We start from the raw sequence: 21,723 nt of genomic DNA, 5'->3' as shown, positions 1-21,723 counted from the left end.
CTAGCTTTTAATCCTTTTGAACTACAAGAAAGCAAATTTCCTAAATATGATCTAGTAATTTCAGACTGTCCAATCACAACTATGGCTAAGGCAAACACAGGCTAAATGTTCAGTCTGAATAAGCCAAGCAGACTAATTAAAAGGTGTTTTTAGAAGACATCATTTTAGCTTAAAACAAATTAGACGCTGCTAAGTGTTCTACTGTAATATTGCCTTCATTTCTAAACTGCTTAGATTTTAAATAAATGCAAATGGTCACACATAACCATTCTTTCTTTATAAGCCAAATAGCATGAACCCTGAATCAGCTTCAGAAATCAGATGTTACAGAAGACAAATTATGTTCTCTTCTATTTGATTAAATAATTTTAGATCAGGAAAAGACTCTAAAGACAAAGCAGTATGTGCAAAACAAATGACAAGGACAAGCAAGTTCAAAGAGACAGCTCTGCTTTGGGATGCATTTAAAAGACTGTGCACTGTGTCAACTGAGACAGGTAAGAAAGAAAGTAGCGGGGGTGGGGGTGGGGGTGGGGATTTAGCTCAGTGGTAGAGAGCTTGCCTGGGTTCGGTCCTCAGCTCTGAAAAGAGAAAAAGAAAAAAGTAGCTCATTCCCAGTACCTGCCTAAGGCCAAGACAGTAGCAGGACTGCAGTTATTCTCGTTCAAGCAGCTTCACAAACAAGAGCATAAGCGCTTGTGCATGGTGTGGGTCAAATTCAAGTGTGACCTCCCGGGTGGAAGCCATAAAGGAAGAAAAGCGAAAAGAGAAAATAGGGAATAAACGTCGGGACTTCTTCCAATTTTGATGAAATTACAAAGCCACAGATGTGATATGAACAATAAGTTACTATGGTGGTTTGAAAAATGGCCCTCAAAGGGGGTGGCACCATTAGGAGATGTAGTTTTGTTGGAGTAGGTGTGGCCTTATTGGAGGAAGTGTGTCACTGTGGGGGCAGGCTTTGAGGTCTCATATACTCAAGCTATGCCCAGCATACAGTTCACTACCTGTTGCTGCCTGAGGATCAAGATGTAGAACTCACAGTTCCTTCTTTAGCACCATGTCTGCCTGCATGCCACCAAGTTTCCTGCCATGATGATAATGAACTAAAACTCTGAAATTATAAGCCACCCTAATAAGAGTTGCTGTGGTCACAGTGTCTATTCACAGCAAAAGAAATCCTAAGACAATTGCACATACACTTTAAAGAACAATGCAACAACAAATAAATTCCCCTTGGTCTAGAACAAAACTATCTTTCAAAAACAAGAGAAGAATACTGATATTTTAAGACAAAAAAGAAAACTGATAATGCGTATACATATCCAAAACGCAAAAGGAAACAATTCTGGTAGAAGAAAAAAAATAATGCCAGGTAACAATGTGGATCTTACACAAGGAATGAGGGACCCTGAAAAGAGTAACTGCACAGGTAAAGTATTATTTTTCTTACTGTTTTAATCTTCTTAAAAGATTAGCTTAAACAATAACTATAACAATATGACATGAGGTTTATAACCTACAGATGAGTACAACAGAACAAAACTTGGGATGGAGAGATGACAGCACACTGCTGTGAGGCTTTATACTACATAAGAAATTGCATATCGCTGGAAGGTAAATTAAAGATAATGTACTAGAAATGCTAAAGCAACCATTCATTCAACAAAGAATTTTAGTTAAAATGTTAAAAACTGAAATAAAATGAAAACACACACACACTTAATTTGGGGCTAGAATGCTAGCTCAGTGGGTAAAAGTAGTTTGCTGTGTAAGCATGAGGACCTAAGTTTAGATCCCCAGCATCCATGTAAAAGGCAAACACAGCAATGTGTCTGCAACCTCAGGGATGGGAGGCGGGGGAGTTCTCAAACCTCTCTGGCCACTCAGGTTCGGTGAAGAGATCTTATTTAAAAAAACAAGGAAGAGAGTGATAGAAGAAGATAATCAACATCAATCTCTGGCCTCTACATACCAGTTGATTCAAAAGATAACAAGAAAAAAATCAGGAAGATTGGAGGAAAAAAGGAATAAACAGAAATAGCAAGATAACAGACTTAATCATATACAAATTATCTAAGCCACTTAAATGCAAATGATCTACACCCTAAAAGAGATTATTTGAATGGGTACAAAAGCCAAACCTAACTATCCTGCCTACAAGAAACACACATTAAATATGAAGGTACTGAGAGACTAAATAAAAAAGGATGAAGAAAGGCACTATGCTAGCATCAGCACAATGCCAGACAACAGTGCTCATTGTAATAGCAAAGTAGAGCTCAAAGACTAAGTTCTTTCACAAGGGAAGGGGGTAAATTCATTAAGAACACATAACACATAACAACTCAAACTATGCCTCAAATTATACAAAGTAAAAACTGATAAAATGAGAATAGCTAACTCCACAATTACTAGAGATTTTGACACCCTTATTTTTATATTTACTTACTTGATTACTTATGTATTATAGTAATAAGGATTAAACTCAGAGACTCATGTATAAGTGCACACTTCACCTCTGACCTATACTCTCAGGCCTACTGCAATGTTTAGTAGAGGAAGCAGACAGAAATCAATTAATGTGATTTTAATAACACTATCAACTGATTTGACCTGACATAGAACATGTCACAGAATAGCAGGAAAAGCATCCTTTTTATGAGCACATAAACATTTACAATAATAAACCATACTCCAGGCAATAAATCAAATCTCAATAAACTTAAAAGAACTTAATCATCAAAGTATTTTCTGACAACAGAATTAAATTAAAATTAAAAAACATGTGGAAAATAAAGATTCAGAAATTATATAAACATCTTTATTTAAAAGAGTGAAAAGGCCGGGCAGTGGTGGTGCATGCATTTAATCCCAGCACTCGGGAGGCAGAGCCAGGCGGATCTCTGTGAATTCGAGGCCAGCCTGGGCTACCAAGTGAGTCCCAGGAAAGGCGCAAAGCTACGCAGAGAAACCCTGTTTCAAAAAACAAAAACAAACAAACAAACAAAAAAAAGAGTGAAAGGAAATTTTAAAATTCCCAAAACAAAGAAACTAAAAATCATCAACTTGTCAAAAATCTGTCCTATGGCATGATAATATAGTAGTATTTAGGGGGCCAAATTCAACACTGACTCCCTATCGTACAAAGAAAGGTCTAAAAAAATGACCTAGTTTATATCTCAAGAAATAGAAAATTTTAATCCAAAGTAGAAAAAAACGAACAAAGAGCAAAGTGAAAACCAGTACAAATAGAAAACAGAAGAACAATCAAACCAATGGAAGCAAAACCTTAGAGAATCAGTAAGGCTGAGAAGCCTCTGCCCTAGTCACTTAGGAAAAAGACTGAGGAGGAAGGCACAAATGGCTACTGTCAGCAATGGTGTGTTCAAATCTACTGAAATTCAAAGAATAGCTAGTAATAAGATGATGATAATAAAAACAGTAATAGTCATTTCAAAAAAATCAACAACTTGGAAAAATTACAAACCTACCACAGTTCACTCAAGAATGCAGATATGCTAAACAGCTCCATATATATTAGAGAAACTGAATTTGTAATTTAAAACATTCCTTCAAAAAAAAAAAAAAAAAAAAAACCCTCCAGTTCCAGATGGCTCCACTGATGAACATTTCAAACAGAAATAATACAACTCTCCCCTAAAACTGAAAAGACATAACTTTCCAACTCATCCTTGAGGTCATTATTATTCCAACAAAACCAAAAAGTATCTCAAGAAAACTATAAACAGACAAATATTCTAAGTGTTTTTGATAGTTATAGCAATATGTGAAGACATAATAATACTACCAATTAAATGCAATTTATCTAAAAACCCAGGACTGATTAAATAGTCCTATTAGTTATTGAAAAAAGTAACATATATCTCAATATATAAAGAAAATACGTTTGGCAAAATCCAAATCTACTCTAGACTTAAATCTAAAATCCAAACCAAACCAAACCAAACTAAACCAAACCAAACCAAACCAAACCAGACCAAACCCTCAGCGCTTCATCAAGCAAATAAAGAGTATCTATGGATCACATTCAAAATACCCTTCCTAGGAAGAGAAACAAAGCATCTAGTCTCAGTGTGCTGCTCAAGTGCTGTAGTCTGGATCTCACTGTCTCCCAAGGGTCCACATGTTGAAGGCTTGGGTCACTGGCCTGTGCACTACAGAGGTATGTTGGGGGGCAGGTTGCTAGTTTAAGAAAGTACTGAGAGCATACTGGGGATATGCCCTTGAAGGGGAATTGGAACCTTGGTCCCTTCATCTCTTTTTAGCTCTTTAGCATCATGAGTTAAGTAGCTTCTCACTGTAAACACACTATGCAGCCACAGACCCAACACAACAGGGCCAGGGAGTATGCATTGAATCTCTGAAACTGTGAGTCAAAAGACATGTTCTCTTTAGAAACTGATTATCTTATGTAGAAAGTGGTAAACCATCCTTTTCCTCAAGACCACATGATCATCTATAGTAGATCCTACTACAAATGCTATCACAATCAAATGAGCTTAACACAGGTGCAAAATACTAGATCTCTATTTTAAAAATCAAGTCTATTCCTATATACTAAGAAAAAGCATTCTTAAATTGATATTTTTAGAAAGTCATTTATAATAACATTCAAAACCTGACATGCTTTCATGAATCAGAAGACTTAACACTGTTACAGTATTATTTCTCTCTATGCTGATCCCATGAATACAAATAATCCCAATTCAAATATCAAGCAGTATTTTGTTTTTTATTTTTGTGTATAGGTGTTCTGCCTGCATGTATGTCTATGTACCATATGCATGCCTGGTTCCCCTGGAGGCCAGAAAAGGAGGTTGGATCCCTTGGAATTAGAGTTACAGATGTTTGTGAGCCACCATGTGGGTGCTGGGAACCTAACTCAGGTACTCTGGAAGAGCAGCCAGTGTTCTTAACCACTGAATCGCTGCTCCAGCCCCATTATGACAGGCAGGTATTTAAAATATGACAAACTATTCTGAAATTTGTAAGGAAGGACATGGAGGTAGAGCTTAGTGGCATGCCTGTTTAGCAAGCATGAGGTTCTGGGCCTGATCCTGTGTGCACACACGGAATGCAAAGTGACTAGAATGTCTTAAATGACTAATAAAAAAGAGTTATAAGACTGGCAACTTGACTCCAAGACTTATTTAAAAAATCACAGTTATGAACACAATGTAGTATTGGCATCATGACAGACAAGCAAATCAATGGCCCAGAAAAGGACCTATGTACATTTATATGACAATTTCAACAGCATTCAAAATCAATAAAGGGAGGAAGTATATTTTATCAAATGGTACTGGAACAGATGAGCAATGGACACTTGACTTCTAGAACTGGAAATTACAACCTGATTCTGGTCTGGTCAGTAGTTCACATTATACATAAAAGTTAACTCAAAATAGATAACAGACATAAACACAAAACTTTTAAAAATAAAAAGCTAAATTTGTATAAGAATGAAGTAAATAATTGACCATTAAAACTAAAAATTTTGCTCTTCAAAAATCACCATTAAAGAATAATAAAAAGGCACTGATGACAAAGTAATTCTCAGATAGTTCTAAAGGACTTATACATGTATTAAATTCTCACAATGATAACAGAAATACACACACACACACATATATACACATAGATAAAATGAAGTAGTATATGAAATTATACTGAACATCAACAATGCAAATTAATGTATGCATCAAAATGCAAATTAAAATGACAAAGGATCTCAGGATGGCTAGACAAATGACCATGGGCCAGCAAAGTGGCTCAGCACACACAGACCTGTTAACCTAAGTTTGATCCCAGGATCCCACAAGGTGGCAGGAGAGAGCCAACATGAGCTGTCCTCTGACCTCTACACACGAAATAAATATATACCGAGTACTTAAAAGGGTATGTATATGAAATGCAACTCACATATACCCATGGAATCACTGGTGTGATAAAACCACTTTAGAAATTATTCTGGAAAATAGCTTGTTTGAGAAATAAGACATATACTAGTCATAAATCCAGATACTTCATCCTTTATTTTATCCACCAAAAGAGATGCAACATGTATCTATAAAGCTTAACCTGCATATACAAATACTCTTCTAAGTTTTATATGTAACCACTCAAAATTAGAAACTAGTAGATGTCCATGAGCAGGTAAATAAACTATTGTGGTATGTTCCTACAGCTATAAGACTCAATAAAACATGAATATTTTTCCTAAGTTATACAACTCACAGCAGGAGTAAATCTCAAGATAACTATGTCAACTGAAAGAGGGAGACAAATCTGTAAAATTCTAGGAAATACAGACAATGGGTAGTCAGAAGATAGCTTGGTAGGTGCACGAACATACAGGACAGTAGTTGAAAGAGAGGAGAAAAGGGCACTCAGGAAGCTTTTGGATGTGAAATATACGCCATTATACTCATGTACTTGAGGTTTTATGGGTGCATAAAATAGCTAAACTTATCAAACTGTACACCAAAACTGGCTTTCTGGCCACACAACCTGCCTGAGACTACCATCCCAGGAACCCACTACTGAGCCACATTCATCAAACATAGGTAATTTCAATCGAGCTTTTCTTCCAATAGTCTTTTCCTGATGGTACATGTAGGTATGATTTGCTGAAGGAGGCAGAGGCAGGGGGATCACGAGTTCGAGGCTGGCCTGAGGTGGAACAGGTACCCACTACATTTCTTTCCATAGTTTTCTCACTGGCTCACACTCAAGTTTTCCCCATCAGCCTACACAGACTCTTATACACAGCTGTATAGTTCATGGTCTCAGCCAAAAGCATTTATCTCAACACTCAGATTAAAAACAGCTACTATACCAACTGACCACCACCTACAGAGCTCACAGACCAACACTATTCAACAAAGCTATGGCAGACACCCACATCAGATTCCTCAATCATGAATCCTTCCAGACCACAATTTTTTATCAATAAGGGACCAGTAATTTCTATCACCTCTTGCTCTATTAATAAACCCACTTTACATAAAAAGTCAATCCAAATACCTACTTGCATTTAAAATTTTTACCTTTAACTGATAATGCTACTTATTTCTTTATGTAATACTAATTTATTACTTAATTTTAAAAGGGCTCAGTTTTGTACAATGAAACTATAAATTCCTACAATAGAACTGTTATACAAAAGTAATGTATCATGTTAAAAGTCCAACTCTGAACATTGCTTTGAACTTTATGACCCAAACCATGTTATTTCCTGAAGAGATAATATGCCAGGGTACAGCTACACTATAGAATAAACTACTCATAAAACTAATTTTGTGAATGAATCTCAAGGGCATTATGTTGTACGAAGAAAAGAAAAACTTATGTACTATTTGATTGTACTTAGTTAATGGCTTCAAAATGGCTATGATGGAGAAACAACTCATGGCTTGACAAGGATAGAGCTGGGCAGTTTTTCTATGACGATGTCACAGTTCTGTATCCTGATATGGCAGTGGGTGTGTGTGTGTGTGGAAATCACACATTAAAGAATAATAATGAACTCCTACATATTCAGAACTGTCTTAGTAACTTTTCTATTGTCATGACCAACACCACAAACAAGGCAGCTTATGATAGAAAGCATTTAATTGGAGCTCAGGGTTTCAAAGGGTTAGAATCTGTGACCATCATGGTGGAAGAACACGTCAGCCAGCACGCATTCATGGTGCTGAAGCAGTAGTTGATAGCTTACAACTGATCCATAAGCACCAGAGAGAGAGAGAGAGAGAGAGAGACAGACAGACAGACAGACATAAAGAGAGAGACAGACTAACTGGGAATGGCATGGGCTTTTGAAATCTCAAGGCCCACCCAGTGACACACCTCCTCCAATGAGGCCATACTTTCTAATCTTTCCCAAACAGTCCCACCAACTGCAGACCAAGCACTTAAATATATAAGAGTATGGGGGGTGATTCTCATTCAAACCATCACAAAAAAACAGTCACAACAATTTTTAAAAGTTTACAGCATAATTGAAAGAAAATATCTGTAATATCCCCAAAAGAGAAAAAGATGAGTAAATGAAAAGAAAATCAAACAAAATCAGTATTCATGCAATGTGCATGTTCCTAAGGAAGGAGAGAGGAGTAGAACTAAGACAACAAAATTTCAGAAGCCACTGACACAGCAGCATTCACATCAGAAAACTGTTAGCACGAAAAACTATAATAGCTACAGTGTGACTGGTATTCATTTATAGAATGTGACCACATAATATCTACAGTGTGACCTGTATTCACTTACAGATGGTGACCACATAATATCTATAGTGTGACCACATAATATCTACGGTGTGACTGGTCTTCATTTATAGATGGTGACCACATAATATCTATAGTGACCATATAATATCTACAGTGTGACTGGTATTCATTTATAGACAGTGACCACATAATATCTATAGTGTGATCACATAATATCTATAGTGTGACTGGTCTTTATTTATAGATGGCGACCATATAATATCTATAGTGTGACTGGTCTTCATTTATAGACGGTGACCACATAATATCTTTAGTGTGATCACATAATATCTATAGTGTGACTGGTCTTTATTTATAGATGGTGACCATATAATATCTATAGTGTGACTGGTCTTCATTTATAGATAGTGACCACATAATATCTATAGTGTGATCACACAATATCTATAGTGTGACTGGTCTTCATTTATAGACGGTGACCACATAATATCTTTAGTGTGATCACATAATATCTATAGTGTGACTGGTCTTTATTTATAGATGGTGACCATATAATATCTATAGTGTGACTTCATTTATAGATAGTGACCAATAATATCTATAGTGTGATCTATTTAGGTCTTCATTTATAGACGGTGACCACATAATATCTTTAGTGTGATCACATAATATCTATAGTGTGACTGGTCTTTATTTATAGATGGTGACCATATAATATCTATAGTGTGACTGGTCTTCATTTATAGATGGTGACCATATAATATCTACAGTGTGATCACACAATATCTATAGTGTGACTGGTCTTCATTTATAAACAGTGACCATATAATATCTGTAGTGTGACTGGTCTTCATTTATAGACGGTGACCATATGCAGCAGAGAGACCTGGCACAAGTACACAACAGTAGTAATTATTACTTAATTTGAAGTATTTCTGTCTTAGTTAGGTTTCTATTGCTGTGATAAAACACCACGATCAAAGCAAGGAGAGAATTTATTTGGCTTATACCTTCTGATCACAGTTAATCACTAAGGAAGTCAGAGCAGGAACTCAAGGCAAAAAAACTTGGGAGACAAGAACCAAAACAGAACCAGGAAGGAATGCTGCTTACTTCCTGGCTCCCAGTGGCTTGTTCAGCTTGCCTGCTCTATTCAACCCATGCTGCCCACGGTGCACTGGGTCCTCCCACATCAATCACTAATCAAAAAAATGCCCTCACAGACTTGCCTACTGGCCAATCTAAGGGAGGCAAATCCTCAATGAGGTTCCTCTTCCTAGACAACTATAGCTTGTATCACATTGATAAAAAATAAGTAAAAAAAAAAAAACAAAAAAAAACCAAACAAACAAACAAAATGAGCTAATTAACAAAATCATACCCTGGTATATCTTAATAACATCTGTGAACTCTAGCTGAAATTTCAGGATTATCTAATAATCTAATTACTTTATCCACTGTTGTCTAAAATCAGAATCAATTAAGTCCGAGGTCTGAAATAAGGCACAAAGCTCAATTTCAGGGTTCATGCTGCTAGCCTCAAGTAAGTCTGACTCAAACCAAGTTTAATTGCTTTACCAAATTACAATTTTCCAAATATCTGAAAGTAGTTATTATAAAAATCCTTAATAACTGAGAATGACGGGGAGGGAAGGGTATGGGGGAATGATAGCAGCCATACTATATTGTTGTTCTGTGTCGTTTATTAACAACCACCCTCAGGACATTCTCATACACAACACTAAAGCCACACAGTGGTGTCCAACAGACCTTACATATAACCTTGGAATTCTTTATATTTAGTTCCCTTACCTACCTTACATTCAAGAGTATTTTACCAAAAAAAAAAAAAAAAAAAAAAAAAAAAGGTCCAAACATTCCAAGGTTCCAAGGGTACACGTTATACTAGCTATATAAGAGAAATTTAAAGTTAATCTACTTTTTAAAATTCATTTCATATTTTTAACTGGTCTTCTTTAAGTTAGTCATACATTATCCTTCTCATTTCTGTTCCAAAATGTTGTACCTGCTTCAAAATCTGACCCAGAATCTTTTAGCAGTTCTTATGCTCTTATAAATCTTCAAAGATCACAAGAATTACTAATAACTGGAAGACCTTGATTAATGCAGCTTCTTCCTTGGATAATTGTCACCTTTCCCTTATGTTTCCTTCTCCTGGTTTCCATGTCATTAGCAATGCTTGTTCTACTATTTGTTATTGGTGTTTCTAGCATTCTTCCTCACTAAGAAGCTTCCCAAACAGAGCTGAGGTACTTCCTTCATTGTCACACACTATTATTACACTTCCCTGGACCTACCTTCTTTTACTAAATGTCACAGAAGAAACCCTTTCTGGACAGTGTTCCTATTCTCTAATGCCTCAACTTGTTTGGATCCCAATTTTTCTAATTTTTATATGGACTTGTAAAAAATACTTTACAGCTTTTTGCTTCGTTTCAAACACTGTGTATATCTTTAATGAGTTCAAGGTGAAATCACACCAAGGATCTTTTTACTGTCAAAAAAATTATATTCTTACTTAACTCCTTTTTGAAGAAATTTATAATATAAAACCATGTTAATCATTTCTCTGGTCATGTTTCAGAAGAACTACAATTAAATGACAAAGTATATATAAAATACTGTGTAACTCAACTATGCTATAAATCACCATGACAGAATGTTCATAATTTTTAGAATGTATCTTAAAAAAACAGAACATATAACAATATCTGGAAATAATTTTAAGCCTACATGTGATATATATATATATATATATACATACATACACACATATATACGTATATATATTCATATTTGGTTAAATATGCAATATCTAAAGCATTTTATTTTACTAGAAAAATAACATCTTTCCTATATGCTTCTCTGCACTTATCAAATTTATGTAATGAGTATGTATCACTTTCATAACAGGACAAGCATTATTATCAGAAAAGAATCGGCAGAACCAGAGAAAAGTATTCTATAAAGTGTAAGGTCAGGAGATTCAGCATCAAGTTCTCCTTTTACAATTTCATTATGATAACAAGCTAAAATCATTTCTAGGCCACAAGACACCTATATAAGATTGTAATATATATGCACATATATCACACATATAAAATCAATAAAATATATAACATATAATAATATATACATACACACATACATATATAGATATCAGGATAACTGAATGATCCTATTTTTAGAGACTAGGCAGGGGAATAATAAGGAATATTGAAATAAGACAAGGATGTTATAACTATTCACATTAGAATAAAGTAATTTTACTATACTGAATATACCAAAAATAACTGATAATGAAGGTAGAGGAAAATTTATTAACATGTTAAATTGTGCTAAAATTTCCTAATCAAGTAAACACTGTCACCTGTGAAGATTTAAAATATCACAGCAAGAGCAATTATCCTCGTTTACAAATTTTTTATCTGGTCTAACATTAAATTACACTGACACAAAGACCGTGTCCGCTGATGCGCTCTCAGTAGCAGCATTAAGATCTTCTGCTTGCATCCTGTACACTAGACAGTCATCTACCCAGCCAGGGCTTCCCCATTCAAACAAATTCAGTCTTGTAAAAAATTACTACAAATAAACAGTTCCATTCATCTCTAATTCATTCCAAAGCAAAAATCTCCTTAATTCCATCTTCAGGTAATTATTTCATTTTTTTTTACCTTGAATTTTATATTCAATGTTTCAAATTGCTTCAAAAATTGTTTCCTTAGCTAAGTTTTGCATTCATAAAATATAATACTACATATAATGCATTCTCAGGTTACATGAAATAACAAAGAACCAAACCCATGAAAACAATAATAACATACTCCATTTAATGTGCCATGAAACTGAAATCAGAAGTATGGTCTTTTACATTTAAAAATGTAAATGCCTATTATGAAACAAAGGCCAGCATTTCTCTCTACCTCTCTTATATTCATTCTTGTATATAGTCATAACCCAGAGATAGCACATAAAAAATGAATACACACCTTCCTTTAGTATATGCCAGGGTAGACACACAAAAACAAGAAAAAAAATTTAAAATCAGAGTGTAAAGGGACTCTGCTTTTTCAAACAATGCAGCACTGAAAGCCAGGTCAGCATCCTTGGGCATTACTAGGAAACTTTAGTTCATCTGGTATTTCCATCATCCTCAAGATTCTTCTGAACAATCCAGTCTCCTCCTACCTCACCTGTCCATAGACTTCCTTTAGCTTTTCCCTCTCTACTGTGTAATCCTGCTGTTGCAGATAGTTAAGCTTTAAATGTTCAGAGATTCAACCCCCTCTAAATATTAATTCAGCTCATTTTCTCACAGACACTGACTCAGCCGTGGGTTGTGCAGCACTGACGTTTCTAACCAAACAGCATCGTGTGAGCTGTGATCATCCCACTTCCCCATTCCTGAGCAGTGATTGGATATTGTAATTGATAGGCAGGTGGAAGAAAACGCAGGAGACGAGGGCTTAGAGATATGTAGATATGTTGCCAAATGCCATCTGTAAAGCTAATTCTAGCTCTGACAGCTTGCCAGGTTTTAGGAACTAGGATGCAGATAACTCCATTCCTTCCAGTGTCAGTGTATCCCTTTTAGACAGTGAGCTCTTTAAAACCACAGGAACAATACCTGCAACCTAAGAATCCACCCGACAACTATTGTTAAGAACCAAACTTTCCTATTCTAACTATTAAAAAGAAACTGCAAAGCATGTTTTTTTGTGTAATCTCAAAAAAAATTTTTTAAATGAGCATGCATGCTTCTGTGTGGAAATGAAACCTTGCAAAGTCTGATATTGGATGTATGCATTTATCTTTAGAAACCAGAACAGACTGCAGAGAGCAGTTTTTACATAGTCATATTCTTTCAAATTCAAGAGCTTTTAGTGTTTCTTAGTCAGACATTTTAACATTTTACAAAAGAGGTGTTAGTTTTCTTTTTTAAAATAGTAAAAAAAAAAAAAAATCCTCTAATTTGTAATTCAAAGAAAAGCTATCACATTTCAGGCCAAATACACTTCAGTTGAAATCACTGTTAACTTCAGCAAGCTAGGGAGTTCCTCTACATACATATTAACTATACTAGTTACATATATGTATGTAACACAGAAGCAAAGCTCACTGATTTTAACCTAATTTATTTGTATACAAACTGCAGATCCATCATAGCAAATCTGCATTCAAAAAACACTGAGGGAATTATATGTATGCATGCAATTAACTGTGAAAAAAAAAGGACCATGGGTTTGAATTACACTAGGGAGAGATATATGAGAGGGTTTGAAGGGAGGAAAGGGAAGGGAGAAATGTTTTAATTAAATGATAATCTCAAAAATAAACAAAAAATTGTATTACCTAGAAATCACGATTCCTATACTAAGCTTTTTAATTATCAACGAAAGTCAGTACACATAGAGAGTAACTATTATTACTTTTATAAATCCACACTTATTTGATCATAGACAGCAAAGAAGGTGGGGGGCATTAAAGTAAAACTACTGAAAATGTAAGGTTATTTAAAAATATATATAAAACAGCACATTTAAAAAGACAACTTTTATATTACCTACTAAAACTGAATGAAGAAAACTATGCTCATTTATTTACTATTTATAAAATCTATTTATATTTTACTACTTATAAATTGCCAGTCTTCCTTGAGGCAACAACATACCTAAATTAAAAACTGTATTTCTTTATTCTCAATCTCCCTGATCTAGAAATAGCCATACCACTTATAAGCAGATACCTGCTGGGAATTTCCCCAAAAGTTGATTTTTTTCATTCCCCTTTGCCTAGAAGATAAAGATAATGGCTAAGAACTACATTTAACCTTGTGATCGCGAGAGAAAAGTCAAACAAATCAGAGGATTTTGACCCTGATAAGCAACTATGAAGCATCAGGTATCTTTTACCTCTGGATTTAATTATCAAAACCACCCAAAATAACAACAACAAAAACCCTTAAAAGACAGGGGTTTTTACTCAAATGTCAAAATACTTAAGAGTGAAAAGGGGGCAGGGAGTGGTAGTGAATAAATGGAGGTATAGAGTTTAAAAATATCATTCATGAATTAGTAACTTCAGTCTGAGTGATATGAAATGAGTTCATTATACCTGCTCTCTCTGTAATGACAAATTATTTAAAATAAAAAAAAATGAGTAAGAATCATGTCCATAAATTAGATCTTTGTGATTACATGCTGGATAGTCTTGGGCAAGACTATTAACCTCATTTTTTTCATCTGCCTAATGGAAACAGTGATACTATTCAAAGCTGTGTCCTCAGATCCGGGCAAGGTAATCTCCTGAAGGTCCTGACAGATACACCCCTAGTTCATTCTAATGCTGTAAGCACCTTGGGACTAGCTCATCTTATTTTCCCCTAACTCAGCTGACAATGATCCTCTCTCTGAACTTCAGTTTACAAGTCAGTGCCATGGTTTATGTGTCCTACAATTTTCTAACTGGTCCATATATGGATATTCAAGCACTCTGTAATAGTGCCCGCAGGACCCTGATATCCTTTGAATACACTCCTGAACTGAGGGCAGGTGTTTTGTTGTTTCTGTCAAACAATCCTTTTTTTTTTTTTTTTTTTTTACAGTGTCTTAAATGAAATTCCTTTAAAAAATAAAAAACAAAAAAAAAAACTAAAAGCAAGCTGTTTTTATTTGGGTTTAATATAAATGAGCCTTAATATAAATTCACTCAAAGAGGTTCCTGGTCTTTTCCTTAAAATTAAAAAAATTATTTAGGTGTATGCATGCATATCTGCCTAAGTTTATGTATACCATGTGCATGCACATGCAGGTGCCCTCAGTGGCCTGACTGAGGTCATGGGGATCCCCTGGGACTAGAACTGAAGGCACCAAATGTAGGTACTGAGAACTGAACCCAGGTCTTCTCTCTAGTTCCCATTAGTATTCTGTTGTTTTGAGACGGGGTTTCATGTAGTCCTGGCTGACCTTGAACTCCTGAGTCTCCTGACTTTACCTACCAAGTGCTAAGGCTATAAGCATGCACTACCACACCTAGCTTAAAAAAAATTTAAACCAATTGCTTCTTCCTCCTCCTCTTCCCTGCCATTCCCCCAAAGTAGGTCTTAGTTTTTGTAGCCCTGAATGGCCTTGAACTCAGAGATCTGCCTGATTCTGCCTCCTGGGTGCTGCCACTACATTGTCCTGTCTTAGTATTTTTATGTCATATTTTAATATTATTCATTTTTATTTTATTATTAAATAAACTTTAATACTATTTATTTAATGCCTGACATTCAAACAACCCTATGTACTATTACTGCTTATCCCAAAACAGCATCAAAAAGTTGCTAACGCAAGGCATAGTTGCAAAGTACTTCCTTAACATATACAAAGCCCTGTGCTCAATCCCCAGCACCAGAAAAAATTAAAAATGCAGTCATTAAGGATACAGAAATAAAAAGAGGTTACTGAAATGAAAACATCACTATTATTATAAAGTTTTCCCAATGCATGCATGAACCTTTCTAAAAGCAAACGACATTTCTACCCTTACCACTTCATTAAATAATGTAATATTGCACACCAGCAGAAACATATCAAGAATTAGAAAGCATAACACAAAATTCACTTGAAACACACACACACACACACACACACAATGATACATACAACTATAGTCCCACACAATGATAAAATTCATATATCATTAAAGCCTCCAAAATATGGACAAGATAAATTATCTAGGAAATAAATGAGAGCCCTACTTGAATGACATATACACAGAGAATAAAACAAACCAAAAAATATTTACACTGGTGGCATGTACTTGTAAATTAATGAAATCAACATCAATTTAAGACAACATATGAAATTCTACAATATATGTAAGTATCTTGTCAGGTAAGAAGTATTTAATCATTCATATTTTCTAAATATATAGTTTAAGGTTTTCAAAACAGTTTTTAATATTACAAAAAGGATTTCAAAGTTATGGTATTATTTTCAAGAAAGTTTATATTTGTTACCAGTGATCAGAAGAATTTTTTTTTGAGTAAGCTAAACTTTCAGTATTATCCTCTACATAACATTCACAAAGCAAAATTCTCTATGAAAACATGCTTACATACCTGTGCAATGTGGAATTTATGAGCTGTCAGTTAACATCTTAAAATATCAGATTACAAAGTGTTCCAAAAGAAACTCTGATTTTATTACATGGTGCAAAATAAAACTTAAAAAAATAACATAAAGGTAAGCATGAACTTCTGAGATCAATTTCATTTCATGCATCAAACTCAAAATGAACCAGTAGAGTCTGTCTAAATAGATGAATTTTCCCATTTGATCAGTGTGTCCATGGAATACATTTGCATAAAGATGTCCTGAGGCAAATACTGACACAAACATATAAACTGTCAAGTGAAACCTGCACACATAATATATTTAAAGAAGAAACAAACTTCTGTTAAGCAGTTTCAAGTACATAAGAACTAATCTAACTTGCCAGAATTCCAAACTGATCAAATTATAACACCTAATTATGTAGTCAACTAAGATGTTAACATAATCTAGAAGCAAAAGTATTTTAAAAACCAAAAAATACTAAAAAATTAAAAGAAACCTTTCTCTAAAAGCTATTTCAGGAGAAACAATCATGCATAGTGCTTTGTAAACAAGGCCACATCCTGACAGGGCTTGCCACAATCAAATGAAGGAATGGTTTTTATAATTAGGTTGAATAGAGCTTGGATATGGGAAATATATACATATTTTCTACCTACCTTGAATGTTTATAAAGTTTACGAGGTCTACTATGCAATTTCCGATCCCAATTCTCTGGATCGCTGGAGTTACTGTCATAGGGATGAGGAGGCCGTCCTGCCATCCCACTTCAAGTTTCCTCACACTACTGCTCTGAAAGCACACATGTAGCACCCATAACCTACATAAAAGAGTAGTGTTGACCTTTAAATCTAGTCCATGCAGAATAAAAGCCACAGAATTTTATATATTTGAGATTATTATGGTATACTTGAAAAGAACTAAGTAGATCACAAAATACTAAACATATAAAATGTCACAAATCAGATTAAAATAAACCCCAGAATTCTTTTAAAGGTACTTTCCACTTGATACATCTGCTAAATTTGCTACCCTTGTGTAACAGTTTAATAATATAGTACTTCCATTGAGTAAGTATACTTAAAACAATTATCTAAGTATTTCATGTTTCCAAACATCAATCAGTACCCCCAAAAGCAAAAACAATCCAGAGAATGATTATTTTACATAAATTTTCACTTGGAATATATTTCTTAATTGCCAAAAGTTTTTGTTTTTTTCTCTACCAGGGATTAAATTTAGGACCTCATGGAGGTTATTCAAATGTTCCACCTCTAAGTTACATTGTCCAGTGGCACAAAGCATCTTAAGACCAAATTATTATTATTTCCTTAACCAAATTGGTGCTAAATAGAAAGTTAATTTTTGCTGGCAAATGTATGTATAAAGCTATCCTAAAGTTTCCTTACAGTGCAATTACTACAAAATGTTTTATCAATGAATCCTATCAATATCTTCTCCATATATACAAGGTTTATGACTACTTAATCTATCAAAGTTACAAAGAAACTCAAAAGCTTTACACAATACCTTAACTAAACATTTTAAAAATATATCAAGTATCTAATCTTCCCAATCATCAAGATGATTGGCCTTATAATCTCATATATAGAACAGAAAATAACTTCAGAATTTTGGTAACTTTGTAGAAGTTTACAATGTTGATCAACGGTAGGATTACAAAAACAGTGATAATTTGGTATATAAAACAGTCCTGACCTTGAAAACCACACATTCATTGGAAAACATCTGATTTTAATTACAGGGATTGTGAACACAACCCCCACCACCCTAAATGATAAACAAATATATATAACTTTGTACAAATTGTTTAGCAAAATTCTCTAACTCTGACTAGAACCAGGTTTCCTGACCCTGGCTCCAGCATTCTTTCGACACTCATTTCTAATTGGACTTGATGAAGTGAAATGAGGAGGAGTTGTTCACAAACATCAAAGATGGCCAGTGAGATGGCTCCTTGAGTAAAAAAAATCACTTGTGCAAGCCTTACAGCCTGAGTGGGAGGGAGAACCGACTCCTGAAGATTGTCCTCTGACCTCCACATGCATGGGGTGGCATGTGACTATACTCACCCACACAACACTACTACCAATAATAGTAGTATTTTTTAAAAGTTAAAGATAAATATCAAAATTAGGGAAATACCTTCCTGAGCTCTATATGGCTTCATCATCTCTGTCTCTTCTATCAATCCAGGTCATCTTTATTCACCAAGTTCAAAAAACCTGAAGTCATCCTTGACTTCTCACCTTCCCCTATCATATCTGCTTCAAAACTTTCTTATGATTCCTTCTTTCTCTTTTTATCAATAAAGCTGCTGCCCATTCTAAACCAACCTTGTCATCTATCAATAAGCCTCTTAGCATATTTGCTTCAATGAAATTTTTAAAAAACTCTAAAAATTTTTAAAGGCTTTCCATTTCCTCTACCTAAACTGCTTAGCTTAAAAAGTTCCTTCCAAAATTGGCACTTGAGTCCCATATCCATATCGCAGTAGGCAATCTGAAGTATACTATTGTTGGATCTTCAAAAGCAATTATGGAGTACTGAAAAGAGTTTCGAGAAAATATATCCCTGCTCATAGTAAGATAAAACAGAAAACAGTCTATGTTCCAAATAACTTAGAAACAGTCTATTGCAGAGGCTGGGCCTGTTGGTTAGGTCTGCACACCTTTTAAGGAAACTACCAAAAGTCAGCTGAGAGAAACATTCTATCTCTTAGATGTTATATAGAGAGGAGACAAAGAGAGCTATGACAGAAACCCCAGGACAACTCTAACATAGTAAGTATGTGCTCCCTGGGACACTATTTCTAGATATATGAATTAATGAAAATGATCCACAGAAGGACATTTTTTAAAAGTAATAAAAAGTATAAGGAGACAATTTATTGTGTTCACAAGGTATCAATGAACTAACAAGTTCCTATATTTCCTTCTACTTAAAACAATTTTAAACAGCTCTACATTATCCTGTTTGTATATTATGAAGAAATTTTAGAGCTAAGATTAAAATCCAATTTAGCCAAAGTTCCATGCTCTTTTCCAATGTACCCAGCACCTACATACACAGGAACTAATGTTTGTTCCTTATTACCAACAGATGGTCCCTTTAAACCCCAGCCCTCTTGTGTCTTGTCTATTCTTTACCCTTGTAGGCTTAGTTTAAACAGAGTTGTCACACAAGAGCTTTTCTACTACAGTGAAATCATTCTTTGTGTGTTTGTGTCTATGTGCACATGCATGTGGATGCCAGAGGTCAATGTGGATTGCCTTCAACTGTTCTCCACCTTATCTTTTGAAACAGTTTTTCACTGTACTCACTGACAGGTTAGACTGACTGATCAGTGAGCTCTAGGAATTCAGCTGTCTCCAGTGCCTCTCGCACTAGTGTTATAGCCACATGCACCATGCCTGACTATTTCACATGTGTGCCAGAGATCTGAACTCAGGTCCTCATGTTTGTACAGTAAGCAATTCACCAATTCGTCTATCTCCCAGTGCTTATTTTTATCTTTCAAACTAGAAATTCAAGTAGAGTAGTTATTAGAAAGACCTAAGCAAAAGAAAACAATGATGGCTGTGGGTAATGGTGCTTGCTGCCAAGCCCAAGAGTCTGGGTTCAATCTCTGGGAGTCACATAGTGAAAGGAGGAAATTGATTCCAGCAAGCTGTCTTCTGATCTACACACACACACACACACACACACACCACGGCAAACACATACCCCCCTTTCCTCACATAATACAAATAATCTATTTTTTAAGAGAGAACAATGAAAGAATAGAAGGCTTGGAACTTCCAGTTAAATACAAAGCCAAATAACTAAAGGTGTGGGTGACTGGTGACTGAGAGACTGGTAAGGACTAGTCAAGAAGAAACGTGAGTGAACTAAATGCCCTAAAGTAACCTCTGCATAGAAATGACCAATAGGAGCCAGGCGGTGGTGGCGCACGCCTTTAATCCCAGCACTCGGGAGGCAGAGGCAGGCGGATGTCTCTGTGAGTGTGAGGCTAGCCTGGGATACAGAGTGAGTTCCAGGAAAGGCGTGAAGCTACACAGAGAAACCCTGTCTCGAAAAACCAAAAGAAATGACCAATAGGTATAGAGACTACCCCAAAAAGTGAATGAATTACTTGTGATTGACAGTCAAAGATACCTAGACGCTCAGTTAATTCCTAACTAAATAGAAAACCTTAACGAACTTAGAATAATTCTGAAGGGCCAGAAACTTTAAGATCATTTGATAAACTCCCAACTTAGATATAGAAGAGGCTGTAGCACCCAGAAAAGGAGAAAATACACAACATATATGTGGTAGTTTGAATGAGAATGACCCCATAAATTCAAATGTTTGAATGCTTGCTTGGTCTCCAATCAATGGACCTGTTTGGAAAGGTCTGAATAGTATAGCCTTGCTGGGGGAGATATGTCACTGAGGGCAGGCTTCAAGGTTTCAAAAGACTTAAGTCATTTCTAAAGACAGCTTTCTGCATCAAGATACAGCTCTGAACTATTTCTGCCACCACGTAACTTTGTTTCACCATCATAGATTCAAACCTTCTGAAACAGTGAGCCCAATTAAGTGCATCCCATTATATGCTGCATTGGTCACTGTGCTTTGTCACAGCAATAGAAAATTAAGTAAGAGGATATAAAAATCACAAATAATTGAAAATGTTCTAGAAAACATTTAAAATTTCCTTTTGATTAACACACTTTAAATATTCCTATGGAGGGCTGGAGAGATGGCTCAGAGGTTAAAAACACTGGCTTTTCTTCCAGAGGTCCTGAGTTCAATTCCCAGCACCCATATGGTGGCTCACAACCATCTGTAATGAGATCTGGCGCCCTCTTCTGGCCTGCAAGGATACATGCAGACAGAACATTGTATGCATAATAAATAAATCTTTTAAAAAATATTCCTAGGGAGTGTAACATAAATCCATAAATTAATTGACAAGAAGAGTCATATTTAGAAACATCAAGAACTGTAGGATTTTTGAGAGACTTGAATACAACACATATAGTCATGACACGTGAAAATTTTTAAAACAAATGGAAATCCAAGGAACAAAAAGGAATTTTGTCTAAATGTAGTCAGGTAAACGTCTCCGGTTAAAAGCTCTGGGGTTAGATTTCCAGCACCAACATGTCACCAACGGATCATAAGCATCTGCAACTCCAGTTCCAGGGGATCAATATCCTTTTCTGGCCTCCGTGACACTAGGCACCCAAGTGGTACAGACATACATGGAGGCAAAACATCCATATACATAAATTAAAAAAAATTTAAAGCTGTGGTGGTATTCTATTTGT

General features: G+C 35.2%; 1 protein-coding gene across 6 annotated transcripts in view; it reads right to left on the bottom strand.

The window, feature by feature from the left end:
• The window catches only part of Btbd10 (BTB domain containing 10), a 59,727-nt gene that overhangs the window by 21,244 nt on the left and 16,760 nt on the right, over positions 1 to 21,723 (bottom strand). For 2 of the 6 annotated variants that reach the window (XM_028875868.2, XM_028875869.2), the window contains one exon: positions 17,044 to 17,204. The exons of 3 other annotated variants lie outside the window; for them this stretch is intronic. In XM_028875868.2, the coding sequence (XP_028731701.1) occupies positions 17,044 to 17,147 (104 nt within the window). In that variant the 5' untranslated portion in view covers positions 17,148 to 17,204. Of the gene's footprint in view, positions 1 to 12,271; positions 13,210 to 17,043; positions 17,205 to 21,723 lie in introns of those variants that run through there. One more of the 6 variants, XM_028875867.2, reaches the window with a different exon arrangement.

The sequence above is a fragment of the Peromyscus leucopus genome, chromosome 1 (assembly GCF_004664715.2).
Source record: "Peromyscus leucopus breed LL Stock chromosome 1, UCI_PerLeu_2.1, whole genome shotgun sequence".
Lineage (NCBI taxonomy): Eukaryota > Metazoa > Chordata > Mammalia > Rodentia > Cricetidae > Peromyscus > Peromyscus leucopus.
Note: the sequence above shows the minus strand (reverse complement) of the source record. Positions and strands in the feature narration are given on the sequence as shown.